General features: G+C 41.4%; 1 protein-coding gene across 9 annotated transcripts in view; it reads right to left on the minus strand.

Annotated features, from left to right (window-relative positions):
• Positions 1-391: 391 nt before the first annotated feature.
• ppip5k1a (diphosphoinositol pentakisphosphate kinase 1a) overlaps positions 392-27,924 on the minus strand; it is a 46,623-nt gene continuing 19,090 nt past the window's right edge. The window contains exons 18-32 of one of the 9 annotated variants that reach the window (XM_078254786.1): positions 27,673-27,814; positions 26,970-27,193; positions 26,345-26,472; positions 26,111-26,225; positions 25,899-26,006; positions 25,282-25,410; positions 24,186-24,326; positions 22,116-22,209; positions 19,915-20,040; positions 17,747-17,809; positions 13,478-13,537; positions 12,591-12,770; positions 7,742-7,879; positions 6,300-6,413; positions 392-5,611 (exon numbers count right to left, since the gene is read on the minus strand). In XM_078254786.1, coding sequence (XP_078110912.1) covers positions 4,998-5,611; positions 6,300-6,413; positions 7,742-7,879; positions 12,591-12,770; positions 13,478-13,537; positions 17,747-17,809; positions 19,915-20,040; positions 22,116-22,209; positions 24,186-24,326; positions 25,282-25,410; positions 25,899-26,006; positions 26,111-26,225; positions 26,345-26,472; positions 26,970-27,193; positions 27,673-27,814 — 2,376 coding nt within the window. In that variant the 3' untranslated portion in view covers positions 392-4,997. Of the gene's footprint in view, positions 5,612-6,299; positions 6,414-7,741; positions 7,880-12,590; positions 12,771-13,477; positions 13,538-17,746; positions 17,810-18,155; positions 18,530-19,914; positions 20,041-22,115; positions 22,210-24,185; positions 24,327-25,281; positions 25,411-25,898; positions 26,007-26,110; positions 26,226-26,344; positions 26,473-26,969; positions 27,194-27,672; positions 27,815-27,924 lie in introns of those variants that run through there. The other 8 variants (XM_078254726.1, XM_078254718.1, XM_078254745.1 and 5 more) reach the window with 8 other exon arrangements.

The raw sequence follows: 27,924 nt of genomic DNA on the forward strand, positions 1-27,924 counted from the left end.
AGACTAATTTCAAGATGACAGCTCCATAAAGAAATTAATATTTGCTCCTGTGTGACAGTAAACTTAATGTCTTTGGAGTTTTGGACAAAACAAGACATTCAAAGATGTCATATTGGGCCTTGGGAAGCACACTATTTTTTAACATTTTATAAACCAAACAACTAATCGATTAATCAAGAAAATAAGATATATTAATCAACAATGAAAATAATTGTTAGTTGCAGCCCTAGCATGCATATTTGCAGATATTTATATGTTTTCAATGTTTTAATGAAACTTTACTTTGAATCTTTAGTTTTTTTCTATATACTTGATTATTTTATTGGTTTATTTTGGGAAGGACAGAAATCATGATACTAAACCAAAAAACAAAGTAGACCCACAAATGGAATTCATGTTCCAATAGCTGTATTTTGTAACATTGTCAGAAGTATTACAGATCACTGTGGATGTTTCATATAATGATCTTTCTAAAAACCAAATGATTTAACTTCACACAGAAGGGGAATTGTCCCCAGAACAACAGACAGAAAACGTTTGTGAAGTCGTTCAGTACAGTCAGCACAGATCTGAGGAAAACACACATTGTGCATCTAAACCAAAGCTTATTATCCAACAGGTTCACAAAGCGCTCAGCAGGGAGCTCTGTATTGGATTACTACACAGTCCATCAGACGATTCATCCTCGAAGATTAAAAGGTGGATTTCTGAGCAGGTTTTAAAAGGGTCAGTTCACCCAAATTACATTTTCTCACCTATAGCTTCATTTGTTTAGGGTTTGAGACATCTGTCTCCGAGATTTCTGCCTCGATTCTGACCCTCCGGTTTGTGGTGCTCAGAGCTTTAAGATAAATGCCCAACAACTGTCCACAAACACAAATTTGTACTACAAAAGGAAAAGCTGTGAAATGATTACACTTGTTCCTGAGCACCACAAACACCACAAAATGACTCTTTGTATGATCAGAATCTGACTCATCCCATCCAATAACATTTGGAAAGTCCTAAAGAGCAGAATCAATACATTACAATACATTTTATCACATTCATGTGTGCAGAGAGCCAACAGGAAGTCACCCAAGGAAAGTGTGCATGCTTTTAACCGGCTCGGCCAGAGGACTATGAGGGTTGGGTATCATTTAGGTTTTTTCTGATACCGGTGCTGAAGTGATACTTTTAAAACGGTGCCGGTGCCTAAGCGGTGCCTAAGCGGTGCCTGAACCGATACTTTAAAAAAAGCTTCTTTTTTTTAATAACTAAAGTTGGCGACATTAAAGAACGGTTTGTTTATTGCTAAGGACATATGGTCAAAATTAAACAATTTATTAATAATGTAATAATGACTTATTTCACCAGTAAATTGCTAACGACAAAAACAACCACCAGATGGGAAAAGGGTATTTTACAATAACTTTGAATGCACCACGAGGCTGGCGAGGTGAGTTTCAAGTGAACGCACCGTGTGTGTTGTTTTTCCGACAACGGCAACAGCAGACAGTTGTACGTCTCGGTGTTGGAATCCTCTACAGTGAAATACAGTCCCACGTCACACCGTTTAGCTGTCAGCATTTTAACCGTGTTTAATCCAGCTGCTAGCTAACGGTAGGCTAACGTTAGCTGCTGTCAAGTGTATTATGTTAAATAGCGTCACATGCAGCGATGCTTCTGTTGCCTTTAACGACTGTTTCGGAGCATCAGAGAGAAGCGCAGGCATTTAAGTGGCACCGAAATGAGGCACCGAAATCCGCGTTGCTATTCGGCCCAGTATATACCGCTCGTTTATGCACCGGTGCCACATTGCCAAAGGGTTTCGGTACCCAACGCTAACTATGAGTATGCAACCATTGAGCAACACTCATAAAAACGTTATGGGTCTGCAATCTTGGATATCAATATCTTGGTATCTAATTTTTCTTAATACCCCCATGATTTAACCTCCACCTTGCTGCAGTGGTGTACAGGTGTAATGCAGCACACTGTGACATCACTGATGGGGGTGTGGTTACAGATGCAACAAAGTGAAATGAGCTTGAAACCTCAAACCAGAGAGAAACACTAGCCAAGTTTTTCTCCAAATGTAGCACAAATGTTAACAGAATTTCCAGACCCCGGCTAAATAAAACGTGAATAATGCACGGTTTGATCCACTACTGTTACTGTACTGAAAATATTAGGAGTTGAGCGCATCAAGATAAACGGTTGGTGGTGCCAATTATCCAGTCGGGTGCTGTTAAACCAACAAGATGATTTAATTAAGAGCATCAGTCAAACCTCAAATTATGGAAAAACACGATAGACATTTATGTCCGTTTCCTGTATCATGTACGTCGTGATTTATTCATCTGTTTCCGTTGCACTTGGTCACATTTCGTTTTTATTGATACACGAACTTTTCCACCTCAGCCAAGCCAAGCAAACTTGTGGTATTTTGACTTTTCAAATTTCTAGGGTTTTCCACTTTAATACGCAAATTGAAAACGTACAAAAAAAAACTTGGTTGGAAATGCACTTACTGATATTCAACCTGATATTAAGTACTGTATAGATTACAGTAGTTCCAAAGACAAGTGTGGTGTAAAGGATCCAAAGTGATGGGGATACTTGTTCTGGAAAGACACATGGCTGCTGATTTAAAAAACAAACAAAAAATACATTTTAGATATTTTGAGCATCACAATTAGAGAAAGAAATGTCAGAACCAGAACAAATAAAACCCAAACTATCTGCATGACTAGATATCCTGATATACGCTCACTTTAGCTCAAGTGAGGCAATGTTTTAGACTTTTTTTTTCCCGTAATTTGAGTGAATTGACCCTTTACGCAAACAGGACCTGCAGCACAAAAGCAAAACAGAGCGGTAATCTGTACACACAAAGACAGGATGACAGAGTTTCACTAACTCACAGCTGTGTTTTTCACCTCTACAGTACATTGAAATGTAACATGAAATCCCAATGATTAAACACAAAAGCGTGCATACTCATCTACCTGAATTGCTTCTCAAGCATGTGTGCACCCCCTCCCCCCCCCAAACACACATACAGATCTGCTACATAACTGCTTGCCACAATCAAAGCACATTACATGTAAAAATGTTCCTCCTGTTTGTTCAGTGATAAAATGAGAGATTAGCTTTCAGATTTTCCCACATCATGAGGTGATTCTACAAAAAAAAAAATAGCTATATAGTACAATTAAATAGCTGATATGGGTATCAAAAATACCAGACTTTTTTTCTTTTTCTTTTCAAGATGCAATTTCAAAATAAATATTTTCTTTCTCAATCAATTCCTATCTGATTATATTAAATCTTTAATGAGGCTTAAGGACTTTGGCAGTAAGCAGTGCACACACAGTTTGACCTGGAGATTGAACACTTATTCTATTTTACTGGCAGCAATGAAGATGCACATCACAGCGGGTGATGCAGGTACTAAACATGTAGCGCCACAGGAGCTCAGCACAGGATGGGCGCTGGCGGACGACGAAGAGCCACGGATTGTATTTTGTATCTGTCTTGTACTGCGAGTCATTTCCTGTTACTCATAAAAACAAAGTGAGTCTATGAGCCACTATATCCAGAAAAAAAGAAACAAAGAAAACTGGATGATGAATGTTATGAACGTTGGGAAATGGGAGAACTTCTCTACTGCAGCTGTCCAAGGGTTAAGGCTGAAGGGAAGAAAGACGCGAGACAGATTTAACAACTTAAAGCTCCATTAATTAATACCTTGATGGTCACAATGAATCCATTGAACACATGAAATGAGACAAGCCTTTAGCTCAGTGTTTTAGTTTTACAGCACAGCTCCTGTACAGTTTTAAAGGGATAGTTCTGGTGTTTTGAGGTGGGGTTGTTTGAGGTATTTATCAGTCATCAGCATTTGTCAGTGTCCCGACACGGAAGCTAAGCAATGCACTGCTGTTGATTGGAGGTAGCTGCAAAACCTATTTAAGCCACCCAAAAAAAAAAACATAAAAACATCAGGTTAAGTTTACACAGTGGGAATAGAAGCCATTATCTATTCTCTCTTCAAAGCCACCAGACTCCTTTGACAAGAACAGTCATTTTACCTTGCAGAACACAGGAGTTTCTGCTCTATCGCTGCCTCCATCGGTTACTTTGTTTGTGTTGTTGTGTGACTTTGGTGTTTTAATCTGTAACAGATTCACCAAAGTCACACAATAACAAAAACAAACTAGGCAGCGGTAGACCAACAACTCCCGCGTTCTGTGAGGCAAAATGACTGTTTTCCAAACAGGGGCGTCATCTACTGTAGCTAATACACTGACTATGGAAAAGTAGCTCATACAGCCACACTTCAAAAGATCCAGACTATCCCTTTAAGACTCAACGCTCTCTCTCTCAACTCCTGATCAACCCACTGTACACTACAGTATCTGCCCCGCACAACATGGCAGACAGACAGGTTGGTGGAGAGCAAACCAGAACTAAAAGGAGAGCGAATATTGGACTTAAATTCATTATGTGGACATAAACACAAGTCCAATGGGATGATGACTTTGTTCTTTGTCTGCCGGATGTGTAACACCTTCCCTATAACAGCTTTATAAGGTGATAGCATGTCAGGGCTGTAGGTCTCTGGGTGTTTCTGCCCCCTAGTGGCCATAAATTGATTAATGCAGCTTTAAGGAAAGGGCTCGTGCGACAGCATATAACTCACAGTAACAGAGAGCTTGACAATAAAACTGACAACAAGTGGCTTTACAGACAGATGAACTGAACCAGTGGGCTGTCAAAAGTGGGTCAGTGGTGTCACTGGTGTGTCTCCAGTGTGTTTTTAAAATGATTCTCCAACACAGAGCCTAGTGTGAAAATCAGCCGCCTGTTCATTACTACTCAAAACACAGTAGTCATCAAGCTAGAGGAGTTGGAAGGCCCGGTCGGCTGTAGCACAGTACTGAGCCTCTATGCTCATACTCAACAACAAGAAGGATTTTCTGACAGATTTGTTGTTCTGAAGATTCAGCACTCTACGGCTCTACAGGCGTCTCGGGATGCGGGAGGCTTTCTGGACTGTCCATCCACAACTCCATCGACTCCTGAGTGTCAAAGAACTCGTCGGGTCCCTCCGGAGACTGGGGCGTCTGGGAGCTGGAGCCTGCCTCGCTGCTGCTCTCTCGGAGCTCCAGCAGCACCGGCAGAGAGCTCGGGAGGCAGTAACTCTCCATCCGAGCCAGAGTGAGCTCCGCCAATGCAGAGCAAGGCGCTCTCAGGCCAGGATCTGAAATTGCAACGCCGGAGGCATCTTCGGCTGCAGGAGCCCCCTCTGGCCCTTTCTGTGCATATTCGGGATCATCAGCCTGGCAACCGGTAACATCGCAGAGCTCGGCGTCATCCTCTGGGGAGTTTTTTGGAGTCAGAGGGACTTCGGCGAGGCTTGAGAGAGCAGAGCAAGTTGGGTCAAGGCCTTGTGACCCGACGGCGGGCACTGGCTGAGTGGAAGTGTTTTGAGAGGAGTGAGTTTCCTCGCTGCTCTGAGGGGTGAGGCAGATCTTATCGCTGAAGCTGAAGCGTGGGGAAGTGTCAGCTGTAGTGGGAGAAGACGGTCCAGCGCTCGATACTGTGCTGGACGGACCGCTGCTGTCTGCAGGAAGAGAAAATAACCCACAGCACCAATATGAGAGGGAATAAGAATACTAACAGAACTAAATTGTTCGTCTCTAGAGCTGCAAAGGTTAATCGATTAGTTGTCAACTATTAAATAAATCAACCAACCATTTTGCTAATCGATAACTGGAGTCATTTTTTATGAAAAAACAAGTTAGATGAAGAAGATTCCAGCTTCTTCAATGTGAATATTTTCTAGTTTCTTCTCTCCTCTGTGACAGTAAACGGAATAGCTTTGAGTTGTGGACAAAACAAGACAATTGAGGACGTCATCTTGGACTTTGGGAAACACTCGTCATCATTATTTTTTTTTTTTTTACATTTTATAGACCAAACAAGCGATCTATTAATCGAGAAAATAATCGACAGATTAATCAACGATGAAAATAATTGTTATTTGATTCAACTAGCTAAACATGCCAAAATCAGCACAAAGAAGTAAAAACGAGTACGTTTTAATTTTTCAGGAAAAGACCAAAGTGTTGGTTCATTGGGTTCTTCTGAAAATATGACGGACAGAACTAACACAGACTAAACTCTGAGACTGTGATGGACCGCTTGTATTCCATAAATAATCCACAGACGTCTGAAACTGAGACAGCCGAGCGAGGCCGACCTAGAAACGTCAAATCATGGTGGCAACGAGGAGGTGCTGTGATACTCACACCAAGGGGGTCTGTCAGAACGAGATCTGAGAGAGATGGAGGAAGTGAGCACTCTCTGAGGGATGTACGAGTCCACTGACGGCTGGTTGTGTGTGTCAAACATGGCGGACAGAGCTGCGGGGATAAAGCAAGGCCAGGTCAAGTTAAGTGATGATGATTATGATGTTTACAGGGTAGGGTTGGGGGAAAATACATGTTATGTACTTATTTACAAATTAAATGTCAGACTGACCGACTGACATGTGACTGACATGTGCATTCTTCCTAGAAAACAATTCGTTTTTAGAAATGTTTTTTATGTCATGATATATTGTCTCTAGAAGTGTATTACCGTAATTCCTCAAAAAAAACGGTAGTCAATTAAACGCCGGGTCTCTGATAGTGGCCGGGGGCATTGTCAACATGGACAAATAAAGGCCCGTCTTAAATTAAGGCCAATTCAAGGCGAGCCTGCACGATGCCTACGATCAGCGGATGGCTGGGGATGCAGATAAGGAGTAGGCTACACAGACGCAGGTAACTTAAAAGCCCCCGCCCGATGCCTGCTTGTGGACTGGGTGGTCGCCGCCTGGGACAAACTGGACGTGGATATCTTCCAAAAGTCTATCAAGTTTGTGGACTGTCTGTGAAAGCTGATGGGAGCGAAGACGACCTCATCCTCTGCTTCAGGGAGGGACATCCTTGCGTCGCTGGACGGGAGGCGCTCACTCAGGTAGTTTTTATGTGGTGACACTGGATCTCATGATGTGACAGAGGCCTAATACACACACAGCATATGTGTAGCTGTGAGAAAGACTTTTTTTTCATTTTCATGCTGGTTACAGCTACCGTCTGTAACGCTAATCAGAAAATGGTATTCTGCATCCCAGTAATGTGATTTTCAAAACTACCGAATGCTCTTATTGTAATGTACCAGCAATACCCGGTACATTTACAGGGTTAAAACTGACACAATGGTGGTCTTTGATTCATTCTGACCCAAATTACTTTGTCGTCCTCTACTCCCATCTGGCTGTTGTTGTATATGGTGCTATTTTTGCAAATGTTTGTTAAAAAATGAATGGTCTCTGTCCTCTGGAACGCTATGGCTTTTAATTTAAAAAGTTTTTAAACAATTATACTTATCAAACAAATGGAATTAGAAATAAAGGCCTGCCTCTAGCAAAAGCCTGCTTCAAATAAAAGCCTGGTACCTTTTGCAGTTATGGTAAATAAAGGCCCTGGTTTTTATTGGAGGAATTACGGTATTCAACTTTTGTTTTTGTTAAAGAAGGAAAAGAAAATCACACGACTCAATACTTCTAGAATCGCAATAAATTAAAACGGCATTACAAATCAAATCGGCACCCATGTATCGTGAAAGAATCCAATCTGGACAAAGGCATATTGTCCCAGCCCTAATACACAGTAAGGAAAGACATGAATTTGTGCCGTGTTCTAACCTCTGGTGGTCCTGGTGTGGGGATCCCCTGCGCTCTCGCATACACCGGTGAGGAACTCGCTGACCTGTTTCAGCGACAGCGAGTTGTGCAGCGTTTCCAGAGGATAGATGGAGGGCACCATGGAGCAGCCTTCGAAGCCTGTGGCAGAGGAGAGACACGGCGCCCGCAGGCACATCAGACCTCAGTTAAACCAGGCAGTCAGAAGAGGAGCAGGCAGAACCACTTCAGCTGATACCCGACACCACTGCCCCAATGCCACCCTTACACTACACCTCAACGCGTTGCTCTGGATCCTGCTCCTGTTTCTGAACGGGCCCTAACCCACTGCAAACTTCTGCCAGCCTCTACGGTTCATTTCCGCGCAGGCAAGTTGCAAAAAAACCATGCTGAACGCCAAGACAACATGACACCATATCAAATGGTAACAAGTCTACACATCTCAAAACGTCTCGCTGTATTTGCAAAAAGCAAGCAGATCTCAAAAACATTAACTTCTAACTTTTTGTGGCCAGTTCCACCACACAGAAGCTTTAGCTCTGACAGCAGCACACAATGGTCAAAGCTGTCCAGACTGCAGCTCAGGTCCAACACATGTTATCCAAGGCAGTTCATCCACTGTTAGTTCACAACCAAGCCACATTTCACCAAACACAAAGCGTCAAACTACAGCCTGCTTCGATCGTCCAAGAACCTCAGAGGACGTTTTTACTGCGTTCATTTGCACCGGTGGGAGTTTGCTAAATGTACAGAAAACAAGCAGGAATCACATGCTGGTTAAGGTCAGGTAGGAGGCATTAAAATCTAATTCAAACACACCAGCTGACTCCAAAGAGTTGAATGTAATGTTGATTAATAATACCAGTTTCTGTACCTTTATGAAACATAGAGGTTCAGGCTAGTGATGATAGATTTTCTACTCATAGCTGGAAGCATAAAAAAAAAACTTTAATCTTGAAGCGAGACAGCGTGGAGCCGAGATCATGTTGCCTCGTCAGCAGCCTCGCCTTAATGTGGAAACATATTATGTTGTCAAAACCCCACTGCCAATATGACGCTATGTGCTATATGTTGATTTATATACAGTTTGAGGAGGAATGTGCTGATAATTTATTGTTTGTATTCAACATCTGCTGTACACTGTAGGTACTGGGGCTGTCAACGAATATTCTAATTTGTATAAAAACAGACACTTGAATATGAAGAAAACTACAGTAGCACTACCGCAGCGCCCCTAAACAATCCTGAATGTTCATCTCCCTAGTAGAAAGACTGTTATGTCTGATTGAGCCCAGACAGTAATTTTTCCGAAAAAGCGAGTGGGCGTGTTAATGCAGCTGGCGCGAACCCGGAAAAAAGGAAACTATCCTAGGGTGACGAAGGGTCATTTACACGAAGATTCCTACCAAAATGTTTTGAGACAAGACTTGGGAACTTCTGTCGGTAAGGGCCAGCGCCCAAATCGTCAGAGAAATTCAAGGAACGGCAAGAGACTCGGTTGTTTATGACCAAATTATGAATCAGCTACATGACGCAGTGTAATCCAGGTCATGTCCTGCCTCCCACTTAACCTGACTCCAGATGGATTGCTTTGCATTTGCTCGGCGTATCCATCTGGGAACTTTCCGTTGGAGAACTTTTGTAAAGGGGCGAAAATACTGGTTAGCTGATTGGATAAACCATCTGTCTATCACCACCTATGTTGGTGATAGACGGGCAGAATCAACCAATCAGATCAACGAAGCTAGCTAAGTTAGTGTAGCTAGCATTAATTTGGCTTCAAGGACCCTGCGGTTCTTCTAATATGTTTAACATACAATTAAGTTAGGTAACGTAGCTAACGTAGCTAACGTTTTTAAACTTACCATTTGTATGTGACATGAACCTCATCAACGACAACGACCCACCAAGTTTTCACGGTACACTTCTGAAGAAGAGCAAAAACATCTTTTCCTCCGAGAAAAGCCTCCAGTGCCGTTTTTTGCTCTTCTTTCAATGAAGGAATACTTTCTAATTCGGATAAAACTTGCGCGATAGCTACGCTCATCTCATCCGTGGAAGCCGCCATGTTAAGCCGCCTCAAAACCAACGCTGATTGGTCGGTCGTTTGGCGAACGGCTCCAAATTTTCTCTATCTCAAGATGCCAGACTGATCTGCGAGTGGAAATCTGGAGCTTGCGAGATCAGGATGGTCTCACGAGGCTAGTCTCCCGCACGCTCTAGAGAGAAAGGTCTATGGACTTAAGTTTTACAGTGTATGACATTATTCTATTTGTTTATTTTGTAATGTGTAGGTATGTAGATCTTTTAAACACATGTTTATGTTGAAATAAATATACCTACACAAGCAGTTATGTCTCAAGTTGTATTGGTTTGCCATCTTATTTTGGCTACTTATACTAGTTGTTGCTGACTTCATGAAAAAAATGCATCAATACTTCTCAATGCATTAGTGTTTAATGTTGCTTGTTGTTGACATAAAATAAAGTCTAACATAAGCAAAGTTTCGTGATTTAGATCGGGAAACATCTGATTAAAGAATAGGCAAACAAGACTAAGAATATGACCAAGACAGTTCGATATTTATGATACAGACACATTTCAGTCTGCACTCAACGACATGTTGGCCTCGTAAACGCCGCAGTGTATAAAAACATCACTTGGTGATGGTGAGGGGGAACACTCTGCTCAGGTTTTATTATTGCTTGTTTGTTGTTTGACATTTTCTCAAACTAATTATTGTGCTCCTTGTCCGTTGCTGCTGTAATTACATTTCCTGCCAAAATAAATTAAGTGTCATTTTGTTTCCATTTTGGTGGCCTTAACCTGAAACCAACTGGCGTAACAGCGAAAATGATGTGTGTTGCTGTTTTACTGTGTGCATGATTGCAACAGTAATGCCAGTTTGTCTTGACTTGGTTAATTAGATAGAAATGCTTCTGGTAAATTCACAATACAACATGCCAATTTTATGGACCTTGTTAATAGAGTTTGGGGAGTGTACATTTTTTTAACAGCGAGCGAGAGGAGAAAAGAAAATGGGACAGACCAGAACACAAAGTCTGAAATTTGAGTTAAATATTGGACAGTTGAATGCAGAGTTTATGATATTTTGTCATCTTCAGACTATTCATTTAAACATGGTTTGTTGTCGGGGCGACCTCTAGCTCACCCAGTAAGAGCGTGCACCCCATGTAGGCTCAGTCCTTTGCAGCGGCCCGGGTTTGAGTCCGACCTGTGGCCCTTTGCTGTGTGTCATCCCCCATCTCTCTCCCACCTTTCCTGTCTATCCACTGTCACTATCAAATAAAGGGAAAAGCCCCAAATTATCTTAAAAACATGGTTTGTTGTCAAGAAAAATTATGCTTGAAAATATACCACAGAATTTAAGTAAGGTTACTTAAATTCTGTGGTATATTTTCAAGCATGACTTTAATAAAAGGAAATCTATTTTTGACATTAAAATTATCTTTTATTTTTTTTAAACAATTTCAAACTTTTGATTAGAGCTAAAACAATTACTCAATTCATTGTTGTCATTTTTAAGCAAAAGTACCACAAATGTTCCAGCTGCTCATATGGGAATATTTACTGATTTTTTTTGTCCTAAAGTAACTCAATATCTTTGGGCCATTTTAAGTTTTTTTTTCCATTTCTTTCTTCCTTTTTTTTTGGGCTTTTCCACCTTTAATGGACAGGACAGCTAGGTAAGAAAGGGGAGAGAGAGGGGGAAGACATGCAGGAAAATGGCACAGGTCGGACTTGAACCCTGGACCTCTACGTCGAGGCATAAACCTCTATGTATATGTGTGCCTTCTCTACCAACTGAGCCAACCCGGCCACTCAAATTTCAATTTCTGGCATTTTACAGAACTATAATCAAGAAAACTAGTGCAGTGCCCGTTCAAAGTGTGCCTGTTTGTCCCCCTGTATTGCTGCTTGCAGCTTTTTCCAGAACCAGTGTACTCAACCTGTAACACATGTTGCAGGTTCAGTCAGTCGCGGTTCGGCTGCGGCTCATGTAGAGATCTTTACTTGTCCTCTTTTTTCCTTGTAGCAGACACACATCGTGGTAGTTTTAGGCAATGTGGCCCGGGTGGAAGAAGCAGGGAACCCGGGGGAGCAGCACGCAGAACGGCCGTAGAAATGGGCAACAAAACAACGCGCTGGAGAGCCCCAACCTGTAAACACATGTTGCAGTGTGGCTCAATCAGTCGCGGCTCGGTTGCGTCTCATCAACGTGTCCCTTATTTCATCATTTGCATGTAGGGTAGACAGCAATGAGTTCTTGGCGGATGTTCAGTTTTTGGCAAGACACCTGTAGCCGGTGAACCGCAATCAATGAGCCTTGTAGGGATTCAGCTACTCCCCGCCTCTGCTGCTGTCCTGCGCATGTGTGAGGACACACGCACAGCGATATCCTGATTTATAGATAGATAATGGACAGACTATTCAACAGTTTTTAGTTGTAGCCCTACTTCTAATATTTTGTTACACCTAAATTCAGAAAACTGTGGCTTAAATTTTATTTCATAAAGGTTTAGGAATCCTAAAAAAAAAAAATCAAATTACAAACTCAGGATTTGCGCAGAAAAAGGAGGGGGAAAAGCTACGGACACCACTGCAGAGGGGGAGGATAGTAGTCGCAAAAAAAGGCCCCAAAAACCCCAAACAGCTCACACCAATCCAGCTTGCAATCTGCATAACCACAGAAACAGGCAAGCATGCAGAAACATCAAGAGGCAAAGCATGAGAGTCAACCACAGAACAAGCACAGTCACAACTAAACCGTGAGCAGTGGTTGAACAGGGCGTGAGGCTGGGGGTATGGAGGGCGGGGGCCAGGGGCTGACCGTAGAAGTACTCTAGGGGGTCTTGACCGGAGATGAGCCAGTTTCGGAAGAGGCGGAGGTGGTAGGAGCACTGGTGGAGGTGGTGGGCCAGCGCCCAGTCCAGAGAGAGGCTGCGGCCCAGGCTGAGGTCGGTGGAGAAATGCCTCAAGAACTGGGCCACCCGGTGCTCCTCCAGGGGCTCTGAGGAAGAAGAGGGAGAGCGAGGAAGGACAGAGCAGTGGAGGAGGAGGAGCAGTACAAAAGACATGAAACTATAGGATATAAGCCAGGAGGAAGTAAGAGAGAGAAAGACTGAAGTATGATACAGATGAGAGGGGAAATAGGAGTTTGTAGAGGGAAACAGAGAGAGCAGATAGGAGGGAGGAGAAGTGTGTGTGTGTGTGTGTGTGTGTGTGTGTGTGTGTGTGTGTGTGTGTGTATGAGGGTGGTGCTGTAAACGCAAGGGGCAGCCAACAGCTCATCATGGCCGCCAAACAGCCGAAGATCAGAAGCAGCATATGATCTAAGCAACTTTCTGCAATAAAAACAACCCTGCACATCAGCAAAGCCTAGAAGAGACTGAACATAAAAACATAATCTTGCTCCTCCGCAGTATCCCCTTTTTACTTAAAACATTACATTCATCCAATTGATGAGAATCCGCAAAGGAGCAAGTGTGACACAAGACATTCAAAGGAAGCGGTGGAGCCCAAAATGAACTCTCGCATGAGTCTTGCAGCCACCTCTCCAATCAAACACTGCAGAAGCTTTAGCATGCGCAGATAAATCTCGTGTCTACATCAACAAACAATTTGGACAACTGATGTCATCTTATTTAACCGTTTACACAAAGCTGCAGCTGGACATTTCGAGCCAACACAAAACTGCATCACTGGGGGCCATCGTACCTGTTGCAGTGCACCCCAGAGGTGGAGCCACTGCTATGGTGGATGTGTCATCTTGTGTTCCTGTAGTGGATAATATATGTAAGTGAAAAACTTACTATTATAGTGTGTGGAAGTTATACTGAATGTTTTTGCTTGGTATTAGCTTACAGGAAGTGTTGGTTTTGTGGGGTACTTTTGTGTTGACACTTTGCTGCTGTGGTTGATAAGTCCACTCTCACAGAAACTCGCCACCGAAAACATTTGTGGATGAACATTTTTGCCAGTTAGACCAGTTAAATCGTGATTTAATACAAAAGCAGAGATATGAGACGTTCTAAAAAAACAATCCTTTTTTCCAGATTGAGTGGAAGGACAGAAAAAGTGGCTGGCTGGTTCACAACAACGGTAATATCTTCTATTGTCTATGCTTCCCTTCCGTCTCAACGAGAAATGTAGTCAACAAAAATGTTAAATCAATAAAAAGAAATTGCAAAGTGGAGACATTCAGTTGTTGCCACAGACACTGTCATTACACTTCTTCATTAAACATTTAATATGTGCCATTTTTGAAGTCTTAAACACACTGGACAACCACATCTATGCACTGAAAACATTGAAAAGCATGTGTGCTTATGGATCAAAACAAAACTGAGCGATGTTTCATTCAGAACAGACACAGGAGGTGGGATGAACAATGCCTGGGGATGATTAACCCTTCCTTTGTCAATAAGAGCTGATCCTGGTTCAGTCAGCGGTGATTGAACCGTATTCAACCTTTAATCCACATAACGACGGGTTCCCACTGGACCTGGAAGTGCGGCAATATGTATGTGTGTATGTGTGTGTGCACGTTCGTCTGGGTCTCTCTTTGTTTAGACACAATTGACAAATATGTGTAATAAGTACGTAATAAAAAATAAAAAATAAAAACTACCACAAACAGCAGTGATACAAGGCTATTTCTGATAAATATAGTGGATGGGCAGATTTTGAAATTTCATCATCTGGGGGGTTAAGAATCTGGGGAATTGTAGTCTTGCTTTGCCAGACCTTCCTCCACAATGCTGCGGAGAAGAACCAGAGTTTAAAATTCCAACACAAAGAAAGTGTAAGGTAACGGACATCCGGCCGAACAGAGTGAAATCCGGCGAAATTTCTGGTGGCAACGGAGAAATCCCGGAAAGGGAACGTCGTGACTATAGACTAGGGGAATAGATACTCCAGGAAAACGGCAGGGAGAGGGGCAGGAAAATAAAAAGGGTTAGCAAGTCCTGTACGGGATGCATATTTTTTATCATTTATCATATCATTTATATCATTGATCCTTTATATTGTTTATAATAGATTACCAGTGTGTTTTGTTGCCAAATTTGATCGCAGCACAGGGAGAAAATAGACCAGATGCCGAAAGTATCGGCCGCGGAACTTCTGTGTGAACAGCCACGTTGGTTAACATGGGCGCCGAAAGGAAGCAGGCATTTGAGGCGCTTCTGCGTCCAGTGTGAACCCGGCGTAATACAGGCCACCCTGCTGAAAGGAAACTCACAGGGTAGCATTACTGAGAGTCATGAAGCCGAGTTCAGAGGAAGGGTTAAACATTCATGTGCTGCTGGTGGCGTTTTTAACGATGAGTTCAATTCACATCCTGCAGCTTATGTAGTTACATACATACACACACACACACACACACACACACACACACACACACACACACACGAAAAAATAAAATAAAAAAACTGAATTACTGGGTAATGGTGATCAATTTACAAATGCTCTACAAAATTGTATGCAGGATGTTAAAACAGGGTTCCCACCCTTGGCTCAGTACAAATCTCCATCTAAAGGCTTTGTTATGCTGCTTTTTAAAACATGAAGAGGGATGAAACTTAAAACGTTTAGAAAAGAATGATGAATACGGTTGCTTTTACAGGTCCAAAAAGAGACTTGTTTTTATGAGTATAACTGACTTTGAAGTCGGTTTATTAATCACAGGGAGTACTACTGTGCAGCTGTATAATATCTTCTGTGGCTCAGGTGGACCGAGGTTATATCTGCTTGGAGACTCATTCTTAACAGAACGCCTTGTTTGACAGATAAAGGAAGTGGTTTGACCACAGACTGTATATAAAGATGGACGACACGTCTCCACTTCCTCCCGATGTACAAAAGTGAAGCCAAAAACCCCCGGATATGGCCGTCAACATCATGTAATTTCGGAGCCAGAGTCTGCGCAGTAGTGATCGGGCGGCGGAGCCACTGTATCGAAGTCCCGCCCGTACACCTTCCTGACCAATCGCGAGTCAATCACAGCTCACAGCATGTTTTTTTATAGCATCAAATAACTAATAAAAACCAAACTTATCAGAAAAATTAACACTTGAACAAACAGCATGATCAGAACTACCTAAAATGACAGAAACCATCTTTGGGAAACATTTATTTGATGTGTACTTGTCTTGACCATGTCTCATTCGCTAACATGGGGAGGGCGGGGTTTATGACCTATACTGCAGCCAGCCACCAGGGGGGCGATCCAGATGTTTGGTCTTTGCTTATACAGTCTTTGCATCAACCGCTGGTTCACAATGCAGGGGCAATCTTAACATCGTAACAATGACAAACACTATGCAGCATGCAAACAGCATTAATGTAGCACTGGGAGACAATAAACTATCCTTTTCTCCTTCTTCCATATTAGGCTGTATTAGAAAGAAAAGTTTAGTAATTGTTTTGTTGTTTTGGATTATTCTCCATTTTATCTGGAACAGTGTATGTTATCATATATCCAAGTAGCAGCTGCTGTTGAACAGCTGCATGACAACATAATACGTTATTGTACATGGCCAAGAAATTTGACTTTCCCCAGGAGAAATCTAGCCAGAAAATTGGATTTCTATACGAGAAACCTGGTTTCTTCTTGCATGCATGACATTTAAGAAATCAAAATACTGCAGAGCACCGACAGTATACCGCATACGGAGTACATGTAAACGCACTTATTGTTCCAGGCTTGTGTCATCCTGGGAAATAGACCCATTGTGAGTCTCTGATTTAACCCGAACTAAGTTGGAAATTAGGGAACTGCCAGACACTAAATTATACTTAAAGTGCATCACAATGGAAAATCTTCAATGGCGGGTACATGTAGGTTTTGCAGGGAACGTTGACTGCGGTTAACTGGCACAAAAGGTAAGCAAAACTTTGCTATTGCTTACTGTAAAGACAGTGGAGGATGGCAGTTTATTAAAATGTTATTTTGTTAAACATCCATCAGTTAGAAGTCTAAAGCCCTGTTAACACTTGGTTTTAAATCGCGTTTTGGTGATCCAAACACAAGTAGACAGCCAGGACACATACAGTATGTATGTACTATGTATGTATATATATTCACACCAATGTCTATAATGCGTCTGCCTATGTTACTTCTGCTAGAAGGTCAAATGGCCTCGCTTACAGTTATTACGTCCACACTCTCGCCAGTCAAGTTAGTTGTTGTATCGGTACAGCTGGAGATATCGCAGTCAGCAGAATCCAACACATGTCCTTCCATCGGGCAAAACGATGGATGGTCAAACCACACTTCGTCCAACTCGTCATAAAATGGGCAAGTTATAGAGTGTTGGTGCACTGTCAGCAAAACAACCACCATGTCCTGTACTGATGATGCATTATCCTGTTACGTACTTGACAGCGACGCATCAAGACGCATTAGCACTTACGCTACAAATGACTTGGTCAAATCCGTCCCAGACCACCTCGCCAAGTGGTTTGATTGATCAGCTTGGTGGTCGTATTTGGCGCTGTCCATTTGTGATCTGATGATTGCCCAAGACCCATTTTAAAACCAAGTGTAAACAGGGTCTAAAAAGAGAGTACATACTGGGTAAAAGGCGATAAAATACTGTATATTGGAAACAATTCCCTGCTGATATCCAATGTTTTTTTTACAGGTATAAATACTGTAAACATGTCTATATTTCCTGCTACACTACTATGAGGCCTTTGTAAACATTCACGGACATTCCCTGGCTCCTAATTTCTTGATATGTTAACAAACTCCATGACCAGTGGGAACCCTGGTTAGAAAGAGGATGTTGGGTAGTGTTAGAAAAGTAAGAGTCCAAAGCGGGGAAACCAAAAAAATTGAATCATTAGAAAAAAAATGAAGGAAACCTGGAATGCTGGAGGGCCATGTGAAAAAAAAACAACCCAAGGTCAAAATCAAAAGTTTGAAGACATGCAAGACAAAGGGAGGTGAAGTGGAAAAATACTTGAAAGAAGCAGACGTACCATTAGTCGGATACTTTGCAAACGACACAGAAAATCGTTTTACTGCCGGCATAGACAACAACTCTGAGGAAAAAAAAAAAAAAAAAAAAAAATCACTAGTGTTACTATGAGCCACAATAACTTGTATAATCATGTTTGATCATTTCCCTGCTCTTCTCTAATGTGGACTCAATAGTGGAAAGATCAACAAATAAGTGGTTTAAGAATCAGAACTATCTGTTCCAGTTTGTTTAGAAGCCCTAACTGAAGTTACTGTTATATTTGATGTTTGAAGATGTTTGAAGATGGCTGTGGGGCAACACATGAATGGAACATCTTCTGATGATAAAGTGAGATGAAATGTTTTAAACTTAAGAGGTGAGGAGTGCAAAACAGGAACTACAACACTTCGAAAAATAAGCCCAGTATTCAGCCCTAACCCTGCTTGAGGTCTGACCACGACAAGATTAACAACAATCCCAGTAAATAGTTAAAATGCCGTTCAGCCTCTCTGTTATATACTGAGACACAGAGGCAACAATGAAAAATATCAACTGGTGAACCTGACCAGGATTAAGATGCTTCAGCGTGGAAACAAATGTAAAAAATGACAACACTACACTCACAGAGGAGCATGCTCTGAATCAGCACAGTTTGTGCGTACGTGACTGCATCAAGACTAGAATGCTTCCTTTGATTCTTGAAAAGGAGGTGGAACAAGATGGATGACAAAGACCAACAGCGATGCTACATGAGAGACAACCAGGAGGATGGCAGCTGAGGAGAGTAATATCACAGTGACACCTACTGGGCGACATGAAAACAGACATCAGCTACACAATCAGGGCCAAGCATGGTGGCCATGTTTTGGTGCATCGGTAAGCCCTTGAATACATTATACAATATATTGACCGTTCCTTTTTTACATATATTATTCAAAAAAATGGTTTGAATAATATTTGCGCACAGTTACAGCTCTAGCTTTCTAACTCCATCAGCAGAGGGCTCATTAAAAGAAAAAGTTAAGAGTGGATGATGAGAATGTAAAATAGCTGTATGACTTCTGCTATTGAGTCAAAACATATTACATCAGAATTTCATGTTTCTGTTGGAAGTATCACAAATGTTTTTTTTTATGTCAGCAGTGATATAAAACTTCTCCAGTCATTTGGCTACACGTAATTTTAACTTGCTGTAATATAAAAATGGTTGTATTGCATCTATAACCAGACTGTAATAGGAAGTCATTGCAGCCATGGACCATGCAAAAAAAAACAAAAAAAACATGGGAAGATCATGATTTTGAGAATGAGGGGCAGTTAACGGACACGTACAGCACTGATGAACAGTTGCTTCATACATGCAGTAGCTCTGAAAACAAAAAAGAAATCAAATTGTATGCTGTTCAGAATGAAAACAATATCAAGCTTTCACTCAAATCTCAGACTGACAAGCTCTCAAAAACACTCAATGCTGATGTGTGATATCCGCTGCACAGTTAATGTTGCTGTTGACAAAAACAACACAAAGTAATCATAGATAAAAGTCTATGTAAGGTAGAAATTAACCTGACTCCAAGTGTACATTTACAATACTGTACTATACCTAAATACATCTGGAAACTGAATTTGATGACCGCGTTGTTACATGTGCCATGCTAAAACTTGCAGCCACATTTCCTGTTATGGTCTTCACACATATTACAGTCTAAATTTGGCCTGAGGCAGCATGTATACAACGTGCTGAAAAAAAGAAATACACAAATTTTACTAAAAGTGGTGTGGAGCAAAACAAGAAGATGGAAAAATCCAGTGTTTCTGGTGGCTAGAATGAGTATGGAGTCTAAAAGATACAGAAATTACTTTAACTATAAAATACATGTATGGGAATACATGAGGTTTATTCCTTCTTAATTCTCATTGAGCACATATTCTTCCAGTCGAAATAAGTTCTACTGCTGCTAATTTGCACATTCTCTAACTACTTTAATCAATACTTGGTCATACTAAAGCTATCTACAGTATATATCTTCCTTAATATGTTTTATGTGCCCAGTGTCCCCACAGGGCATCACTCAGGATGTCAAACTTACAATATTTTACATTTTAAGGATAAGAGGGAATGTGTAAGACACTGATCTGCTGTGGCCCTGTGCAGGTTTGTAAAGGAGCGCAGTCTCAAACACGTACCGTCTTTGTAGGACAGACTGCCGGTGGAGAATTTTTTGCGATGTGCACGTGCGTAGTCCTGCAGGTTAGGGGCGCTAGAGGACCCACCTAGGACTGTGGTGCTGAAGAGCCCGGCACACTGAGAGCCTGCGAGGGGGGCGGGGTGGGGTTAGTCACCACTACATATCATGCTGTTATCAAACAACTGTCCAGAGAGAGACAGGAAGAGAGAAAAAGAGACAGAAAAACAGAGAAAAAGAGACAAACAGGCAGACACAAGGACCCAAAGGAGACCATGCATCTCGTACCAACATATCTGCGCTCCGCACAAGAGGCTGGAGAACGTTTTAAAGTTTAGCCACTATGATGTCGGGCAATGGGGCTAAAAGGAAAAATCAACCCTAAAATCCTTTCAGTTTATTATCAATTTGTGACACATTACATGCATTAAGTGCGATTTTGTAATTAAGTGTATCCTAGGGGTGTCACGATCTCAATTTTAAATCGGAAATCGATCAAAATGAGCTTTTGATTTCGACTATCAAAATCAAAAGCAGGATCGATTCCCCCAGTATTTTTTTCTCCTTCCAACAACACACAGCGTAGCTTACCGGTTGGTAGCATGCAGCTAAAGACACGAGACAGGTAACGTTAGCTTAGCGGTAGCCTGCAGCTGCTCTTTTCCAGACACTGCGGCCACTGCCGGAGTCGATGATGACAGAGAAACAGCAGAACTTTAAAATCCTTCTGCTTCCATGAAGTCACCGGGGTGGCTACATGTCGCCTTCCCCGTGAGTGAGTCATGTAAACACACAACTAAGGTAGAGCATGTGAGCTCCGACGAGACTCCATGGTGCGCTCATGTGCATCTCGTTAAACTAATGGTGCATTAAATTGCACTTTGTTAATTTCGAGAAACTCAAACTGTTGTGTGTCACTGCTGAAAAGAAAATGTTTAAAAAATGTAATCGAATTGTGACCGTAAAATCGAAAGTCAAATCGAATCGTGACAACCCTAGTTTATCCATTTTCCCTTGTTCTCTTTCCCAAAAGTAAATTAGCATGTCCAAACAGAGAGCGTAAAAGAGTAGAAAGAAAGAGAAAATAGTTGGAGGCAAAAGCAACATAATTAGATTCCTTACTGTATGACTGTTGAACAACACAGCAGCTGAGAGTGGTTGTTCTTTAATTCTGCAGGACTGACACTACCACGTGATGTGTATCTCTGATGTTTTTTAACACAGCTGAGACTGCACCACTGTATATGTGCATGATATCATTCAATACACATACCATTGACAAGACAGTGATAAGAAAAACTAACCACCAAACAACAAAGTTGACACAGAAGTGCAAGTTTAGGTGGATTTTTCTCTGCAGTGTCAGTCAGTCAGTCATTCTATTGGGTTTACATTGAAGGGGGAAATGAGGCTTACTGCGATGGAAAGAGGACGCAGTGAAATGTTAATCTCTATAGAGCTGCATAAAGGTTGACACTAACTCTGAATAGAATTCAACGCCTCAGTTGAGTGTAAGTACATTGCCACTGGTAGACATATTTGATGTTTTTCATCACATTTAGCTCAAATGAATGGCATGGAAAACAATCTCACAATTGACTAACTTCCTCATGCAAAACAACTGAACGTTGAGACCATTTTAAAAACACTGGACTCATCATCCAGACAAAGATTAACCACAGTGTTGGGATCAAAACAAAATTCAAATGCAGATTCTCCATGCAAAATGAATTTTATATGTTATTACAGGAGGACTGATAATCTCAGTCCTGGAAATCGAACCATGGTACTGCCTTTGGATTCTGAATTACAGTTACAAAACTGGAATATTTTCAGATGTAAAATGTTTTTTGAAGACTGATTTAAATCCCAAAACACAGGCATAAAATGTGACCACCATTTCATCATTAGTCAGTACTTTGTATTGGGAGACTAGTTTTCGTCAAAAACAAGCAAATGCATTAACAAACGCATTTATATCTCCATCTGGAGAAATAAAGTAAAGACCGGCTGCTTACAGGCATTCCCCACACAGCAAAAAAAAAAACAGCCCTCAGAGCGGATTGTTTCCATTAATGAAAACATCCTCCCAGATCAAAAGCCATCAAATGAAACCTGTCCCGCCCATCCCCATCACTCTGAGCCATTTCACTGTCATCTATACACACAGCTGCCATGGAAACAGTGCATTATGACACCTACCTAAACCACTTTGTTTCATCTCAGGGGATTGACGTGAGCATAACGAAAAGAGGCGATAACTGCCTACTTTGGAGGATGAAGTCTCTGACAGAACCTGGTGGAAAAATGCACACACGCACGCGCACACGCACACACACACACACACAAACACACACACACACACACACACACACACACACACACACACACACACACACACACACACGTCAGTGGTAACAGGGCAGCTGGAGTGTATTTGATATCATGCACCAGTCTCCACTGCTGGCTGCTAGTTTGCAGAGTGAAATATAACCTTCAACAAGAGGAGAGGCCAAAACCACAGAAGAGAAGCTCTGGGTCGATAAAACACACTGATTATATAAGTAAATAAACAAATACACTAGCTAAACAAACCACTTATTTAATGTTTGATAGTGGTTTCATGGACAAAACTAACTATTTAAATCCACAATGAAATAAACTGATTTTAGAAGTAGGAGAAATGAGTAATGAGCCTGCTTCCTCAAAGACTAGGTGGATTAGTCTGCATCTATCAGACTTTATTTATATAGCACTTCTCATAGACATAAAATGTAAGACAGTGCTTGACAGAATCCAGACAAAGCGATAAGTGGCCCTCCAATTAAAGGTGCTGTAGGTAGGATTGTAAAAAATTTGAACATAAACAACTTCTCAGTCCCTCCCCCCTTTCCGCTAAAGCCCAAAACGGTCTCCTAAGCCTCCCCCCACAGGGAGAATTAATGCGTGTGCAAGAGCAGTGATTGACACGCAGTTAGACACCCCCCCCTGGCCCTGATTGGTCCATCTGAACAGGGAGCTGTGGATTTTTGCAAATCACATTACAGGCTGTAGGTGGAGCCAGAGGAGCCAGATTTCTTTTTAAGTGACCTGCTTCTTGTAGTTCTACTCTTATATAGGGTCAGTTTCAGCAAATATGACAGTTATGAAAGTATATGAAAGTTAGTTTTATAAGTCTTACCTACTGCATCTTTAATAAAACACTGAATAATAACAGCATTCACTAAAAATAAAAAGCAGGAGCTGAGGAAATGCTGTCATAAATCTCATCATTTAACAGCGAGGAACCACCAGAGACAGGATTAGAAATAGATCAAAACTCCAACTTGGTATATACCAACAAGTAAAACAGACTTAAATACATAGATAAATAGACAGAGATACATAAATAGGTAAATAAACAAAGCTCAATTAAACGCCAGACTAAAAAGGCAAGTCTTTAGTTTTCTCTTAAAAGTATCAACATTCTCTGCTGCTCTTGGGAAGGCTGTCCCAGAGGTGTGGACCATAGTAACAGAAAGATGTCTCATTGTGGGTTTTTGTTTTGACTTTAGGGATAATAAACTACCAGATGACCTGAGAGTTCTAGGAGTGTTCACAGGCTAAAAGCAAGTCTGATAAATAGATAGGACTATGGCTGCAGCTATTGATTATTTTAGTAATCGAGTATTCTACCGATTATTCCATCGATCGAGTAATTGGATAAGAAATACTTTTGTTTTATTGAAGAGCAATAATATACAATACTTTGGTTTAGTTGTCGGAAAAAGCAACATTGGTATTGCCTACATTGCTTACAATATTATCTCTCAAAAAACTAAACATATTAAGTGCATTTAAGTGCCATATTACATTGTTTTTAAAGAAAACATTTTCTGAAATGCAATAACAACCTATATAATAACATAATTGCAAAAGGGTTCTCTTTTCTCTTTCTCAGTTAGCCTTTTAAAATGATATCAGATTAGTAAACAGAATGTGCCTTTGGAACATTGGATGAATAGTTGCTGATAATGGACAATGTAGATATTGCATTAAAGATCAGCCACTTCTTTCTACAACAGTCGACAACCCTTTTGCAATTATGTAAGCACATAATGTAATCTGAAAACTGCTGCCCTGATAAAAAAGCAACGCAACTGATCTCAGCTGGTATTCTGTCTGTAATGGAGTGGAAATGTCTAAATGACGCCACACTTTTGACCGGTAGTATATATATATATATATGATTGATTGATTGATTAATTGATTGATTGGATTAGTCTGCATCACCTCCATGGACCCAGTCTTATGATTGCGTATGAGTGGGGACCTCCTCTGAATGGTGATTGGCTCAGACAGCGGCACGGCACGGTCGGTCTCATCTCGTGAGAGGTCCTCCAGGCTGCCGGGGTCGGTCTGTTTCTGCCCATTCTGAATGGAATAAGCAGAGAGGATACAATATGCCGCTATCTGCAGAACAAAAACATGGCGAAATTGCTTGCATACCTGCAAACTCAGAAGGGCTAAAAAAGGTGACACATCCCCCCCCGAGAAGAAAATAAAGGGAAAACATAAATTTTTTTTTAAAATGGTGCCTGAAACGAAATATTTATATAAATATTTCGTTCATCAATCACCATTTTATTATATATATATGAAAAAAAAGGAGCGCCTTGTTCAATTGTATTTGTCTGTTAAAAAATATAAAACAATAAAAAGTTGATCTAAAAGGAGCACAAAACGGCGACATGGAACAGCTTGTGTATTGCTAAGGCCACAGGGTCAAAATTAAATGATTTATTAAAAATTTAATAACTTATAACAATAACTTATTTCACCAGTAAATTCCTGTTAAACTACAAAAACAACCACTGGATGGATACAACAACTTTAACTGCACCACGATGCTGGCGAGGCGAGGCTGAGTCTGTGTTTTTCAGACAACGGCAGCTACAGTCTGGTGTTACAATCCTGTCCAGTGAAATACAGACACACTTTTACACTGTTTAGATGTCAGCATATTAACCGTGTTTAACCCAGCTGCTAGCTAACGGTAGCAGCTGGTGTAGCTGCTGTCGAGGGTAGTGTTAACTAACTAGCGTCCCGTGCGGCGATGTTTCAGTTCCCTCTAATGTCCGTTTTTGGAGCATCAGAGAGAAGAGCAGGCATTTAAGTGGCACCGAAATCTGCGTTGCTATTCGGTCCGGTAGATAACGGTCGTTAAGGCACCGGTGCCGTATTAGCACTGTGTCTCGGACCCCCCCAAATCCCAAATAAAAACTCTTTGGATCTACACGATTCACGTGGATGACATTTTCCCATTCAAAACGGCGATTTTCGCCAAAAAGCGACTAGTTTGCAGGTATGTGCTTGGTTGGGATTCTACCTGCCGGGCTACCTCTGCAGAAGCGGGCCTGAAGCCAAAGCCGGTTGGTGCGTTCTCCTCCTCCTCGACGCCTTTGACACCAGGGCTGAAGTGAAGCTCTACGTGGAAGCGTTCCTCTGAAGAGATGTCCTTCAGAGGGAAACAACGGATTATATTTAAATCAGAAACTGTCAGATCAAAGAGTAAGTGCAGAAGGGTACAAATCTGAGCGATTGCGGATCTCAATAATTGGTGATATGAAAACGTATTGAGGTTCAATACTAATAACAGGCTGATTTATGTAGTAGGTGCTTCAAAATATTAGATTATCTCAGATATTTAACCTTTAGAATTTAAACTTTGAGGAACTAGTGCCCTTTTTGTGTCAAGTATATACTGGAAAAACGTCAGACAGGTGGACAGACAGGCAGGTGCTATCAGGATGATACAATGTAATGGAGGCCATGTGCCAAGGCAGCTACACAAACATTTTAAAAACAACGCTCCATAGCGTGCGACCAGTAGCCAACCACTATTGTTTGGTGAGTGCTCGTTGGAACTGACTGTATGGACTGGGAAGCTGCAAATGAATTGCCTATTGGGATACATAAAGTGTCTGAACTGGGAAAAAACACTACCTTATTGTTGTCCTCATAGAGCATAATGACAATCTGAGTCATGTAGTTGAGTTCAGAGACAGCACTGAGGTAATCCATGGCACGCTTCCACTGCTGGTCCTTCTCCTCCTGTCAAACACACACACACACGCACACAAAAAACCTCAGTTTCAATTTCCACCCCCATCTGAGAAACATTCAAAGTTCTGTAGGATTGATGTTAGATTACTTACATTGAGCAAGCCTCCGTAGCGGAAAATGCTGAGCAGGGAGTGGACGTGACTCTCACTGGTGAAATATAAACGGGTCCTGACATGGCGCCCAGGAGACATCACTCCGCGAGAGTACCTGCGAAGAAGACACCACTGTACTAGATGCTCCAAAAAAAAATGTCAACAGTCAGTCCAAACACTTTGCATCATGTCTTCCCATCTAAAACCGCCTTGTATTGAATTCAATTGACTCACAGAGGGTGCAGTTTGTTGACAGACTCATCCTCGTGGGTCCTCTGCAGGTCAAGCTGGATCTTTCTGACCAGTGGGAGGCAGTGGGCGTATGCTATGTCCAATTTCTCTACTCTATTTATGCCATATTCCTGCAAAAAAAAAAACAACATAATACATACAAACTACATGGCCTCTAAAAACTTGTGGGTGTTAATTCCTTGTTTCACAGTAAATAGAAACAGTTAATTGGTTCATATTCAGGTGAACAGTAAGTGAACAGTTCAAATATATCACCACTACAACAAAATGGCAGGCCTTTTAACTGTAAATACATCTAACATTTTTCCCCTTTTCATTTCTGCTTCAGCATGGTTACTACATTTTCCTGTCTTGTTTATGCCTTTTAAATGTGAAAGACTTTGTAACTGACTAGTTTTCATAGAAAGAAGTCAAAACGTTTGTGCAGAGTTAAAGTAACTTCATTTTTAAATCTAGCCACTGTGCTGTCCTCTTGGTTCTCTAAGCTTATCTTGAAACAAAAAACTGTAACAATCCCTAACAATGTTTCTTTGCAGTGGTCCAGATGCAACACCTCTCTTCCTCCTCTTTCTCCTCCCTCTATCCCTCCCCCCTCTCTCTCTCTCACCTGTGGGATTACGATGTCAGCCAAGGCTCGAGACAGTCTGAACAGCTCCAGTGTGTCCTCCAGGCCCAGAGTAGCGTTGTGGATGACATCGTACTTCACACAGTCATAAATGTCAGGTATTTTACTAATGTCGTAGCGGCCGTTCTTCATGCGGAAGTCTCTCTCAAGTTTGGACCAGCGCTGCAGCATCAGCTCCAGTGTCTCACTGTGGTACAGCTGCAGGTCTGGTGAGAGGGTATTTGACATTGCATGTAGTACTAAGGAATCAATATCCGTTTGATTTTGATAGAAATTAGTTCCAGTAAAAATTGTTGTAGAGTATCATGATATTGATTCTGCAAAGACTTTTTCAAAAATCACTTTTGAAAGCTTTGAGGGCCACAAATGAAATCAGCTCACCTATTAAAGTAGAGACAAAAAACTCAAATTTTAAAATTTGTGAATATCATACCAAAATATCTACATATAATAGTGACTGTATATAACTAGCGGGAAGTTAGAAAATGTTTGTTTTGTTTTTTTAAATTTCGGGTCATCAGAAATAAAGGCCTAAAATGCCCGAAAAAATTATCTTAAAAAAAAAATAAACCCGAAAAATTTCGGGTCATCCAACTTTCTCACTGCAACGGAAATGTTGTGTGCCGAACATAAAAAGCTTAAAACCTTGAGATCATTCAAAGTCTGTAAGAGGATTTTGGCTCACCAGCTGACTTGGGGTCCTCCATCCTTTTGCGGATCTGGGAGGTGAGGCTCTGAATGAGGGCGTAGACCTGGTCACATGTGGCCACTGGGTTCTCCACTATCTTCATTGAGTTCACCAAAGAGGCACTACAGGTCGGGGCCAGCTGTCACACACACATAAGAGAAAAAGCACAAAAGGACTTTTATTAAATAGCCAATTATACAGAACAAATTAATACGGGTGCAGTGGATATGACATATGCCTTTGGTGTGG

Source organism: Sander vitreus, chromosome 1 (assembly GCF_031162955.1).
Source record: "Sander vitreus isolate 19-12246 chromosome 1, sanVit1, whole genome shotgun sequence".
Classification (NCBI taxonomy): domain Eukaryota; kingdom Metazoa; phylum Chordata; class Actinopteri; order Perciformes; family Percidae; genus Sander; species Sander vitreus.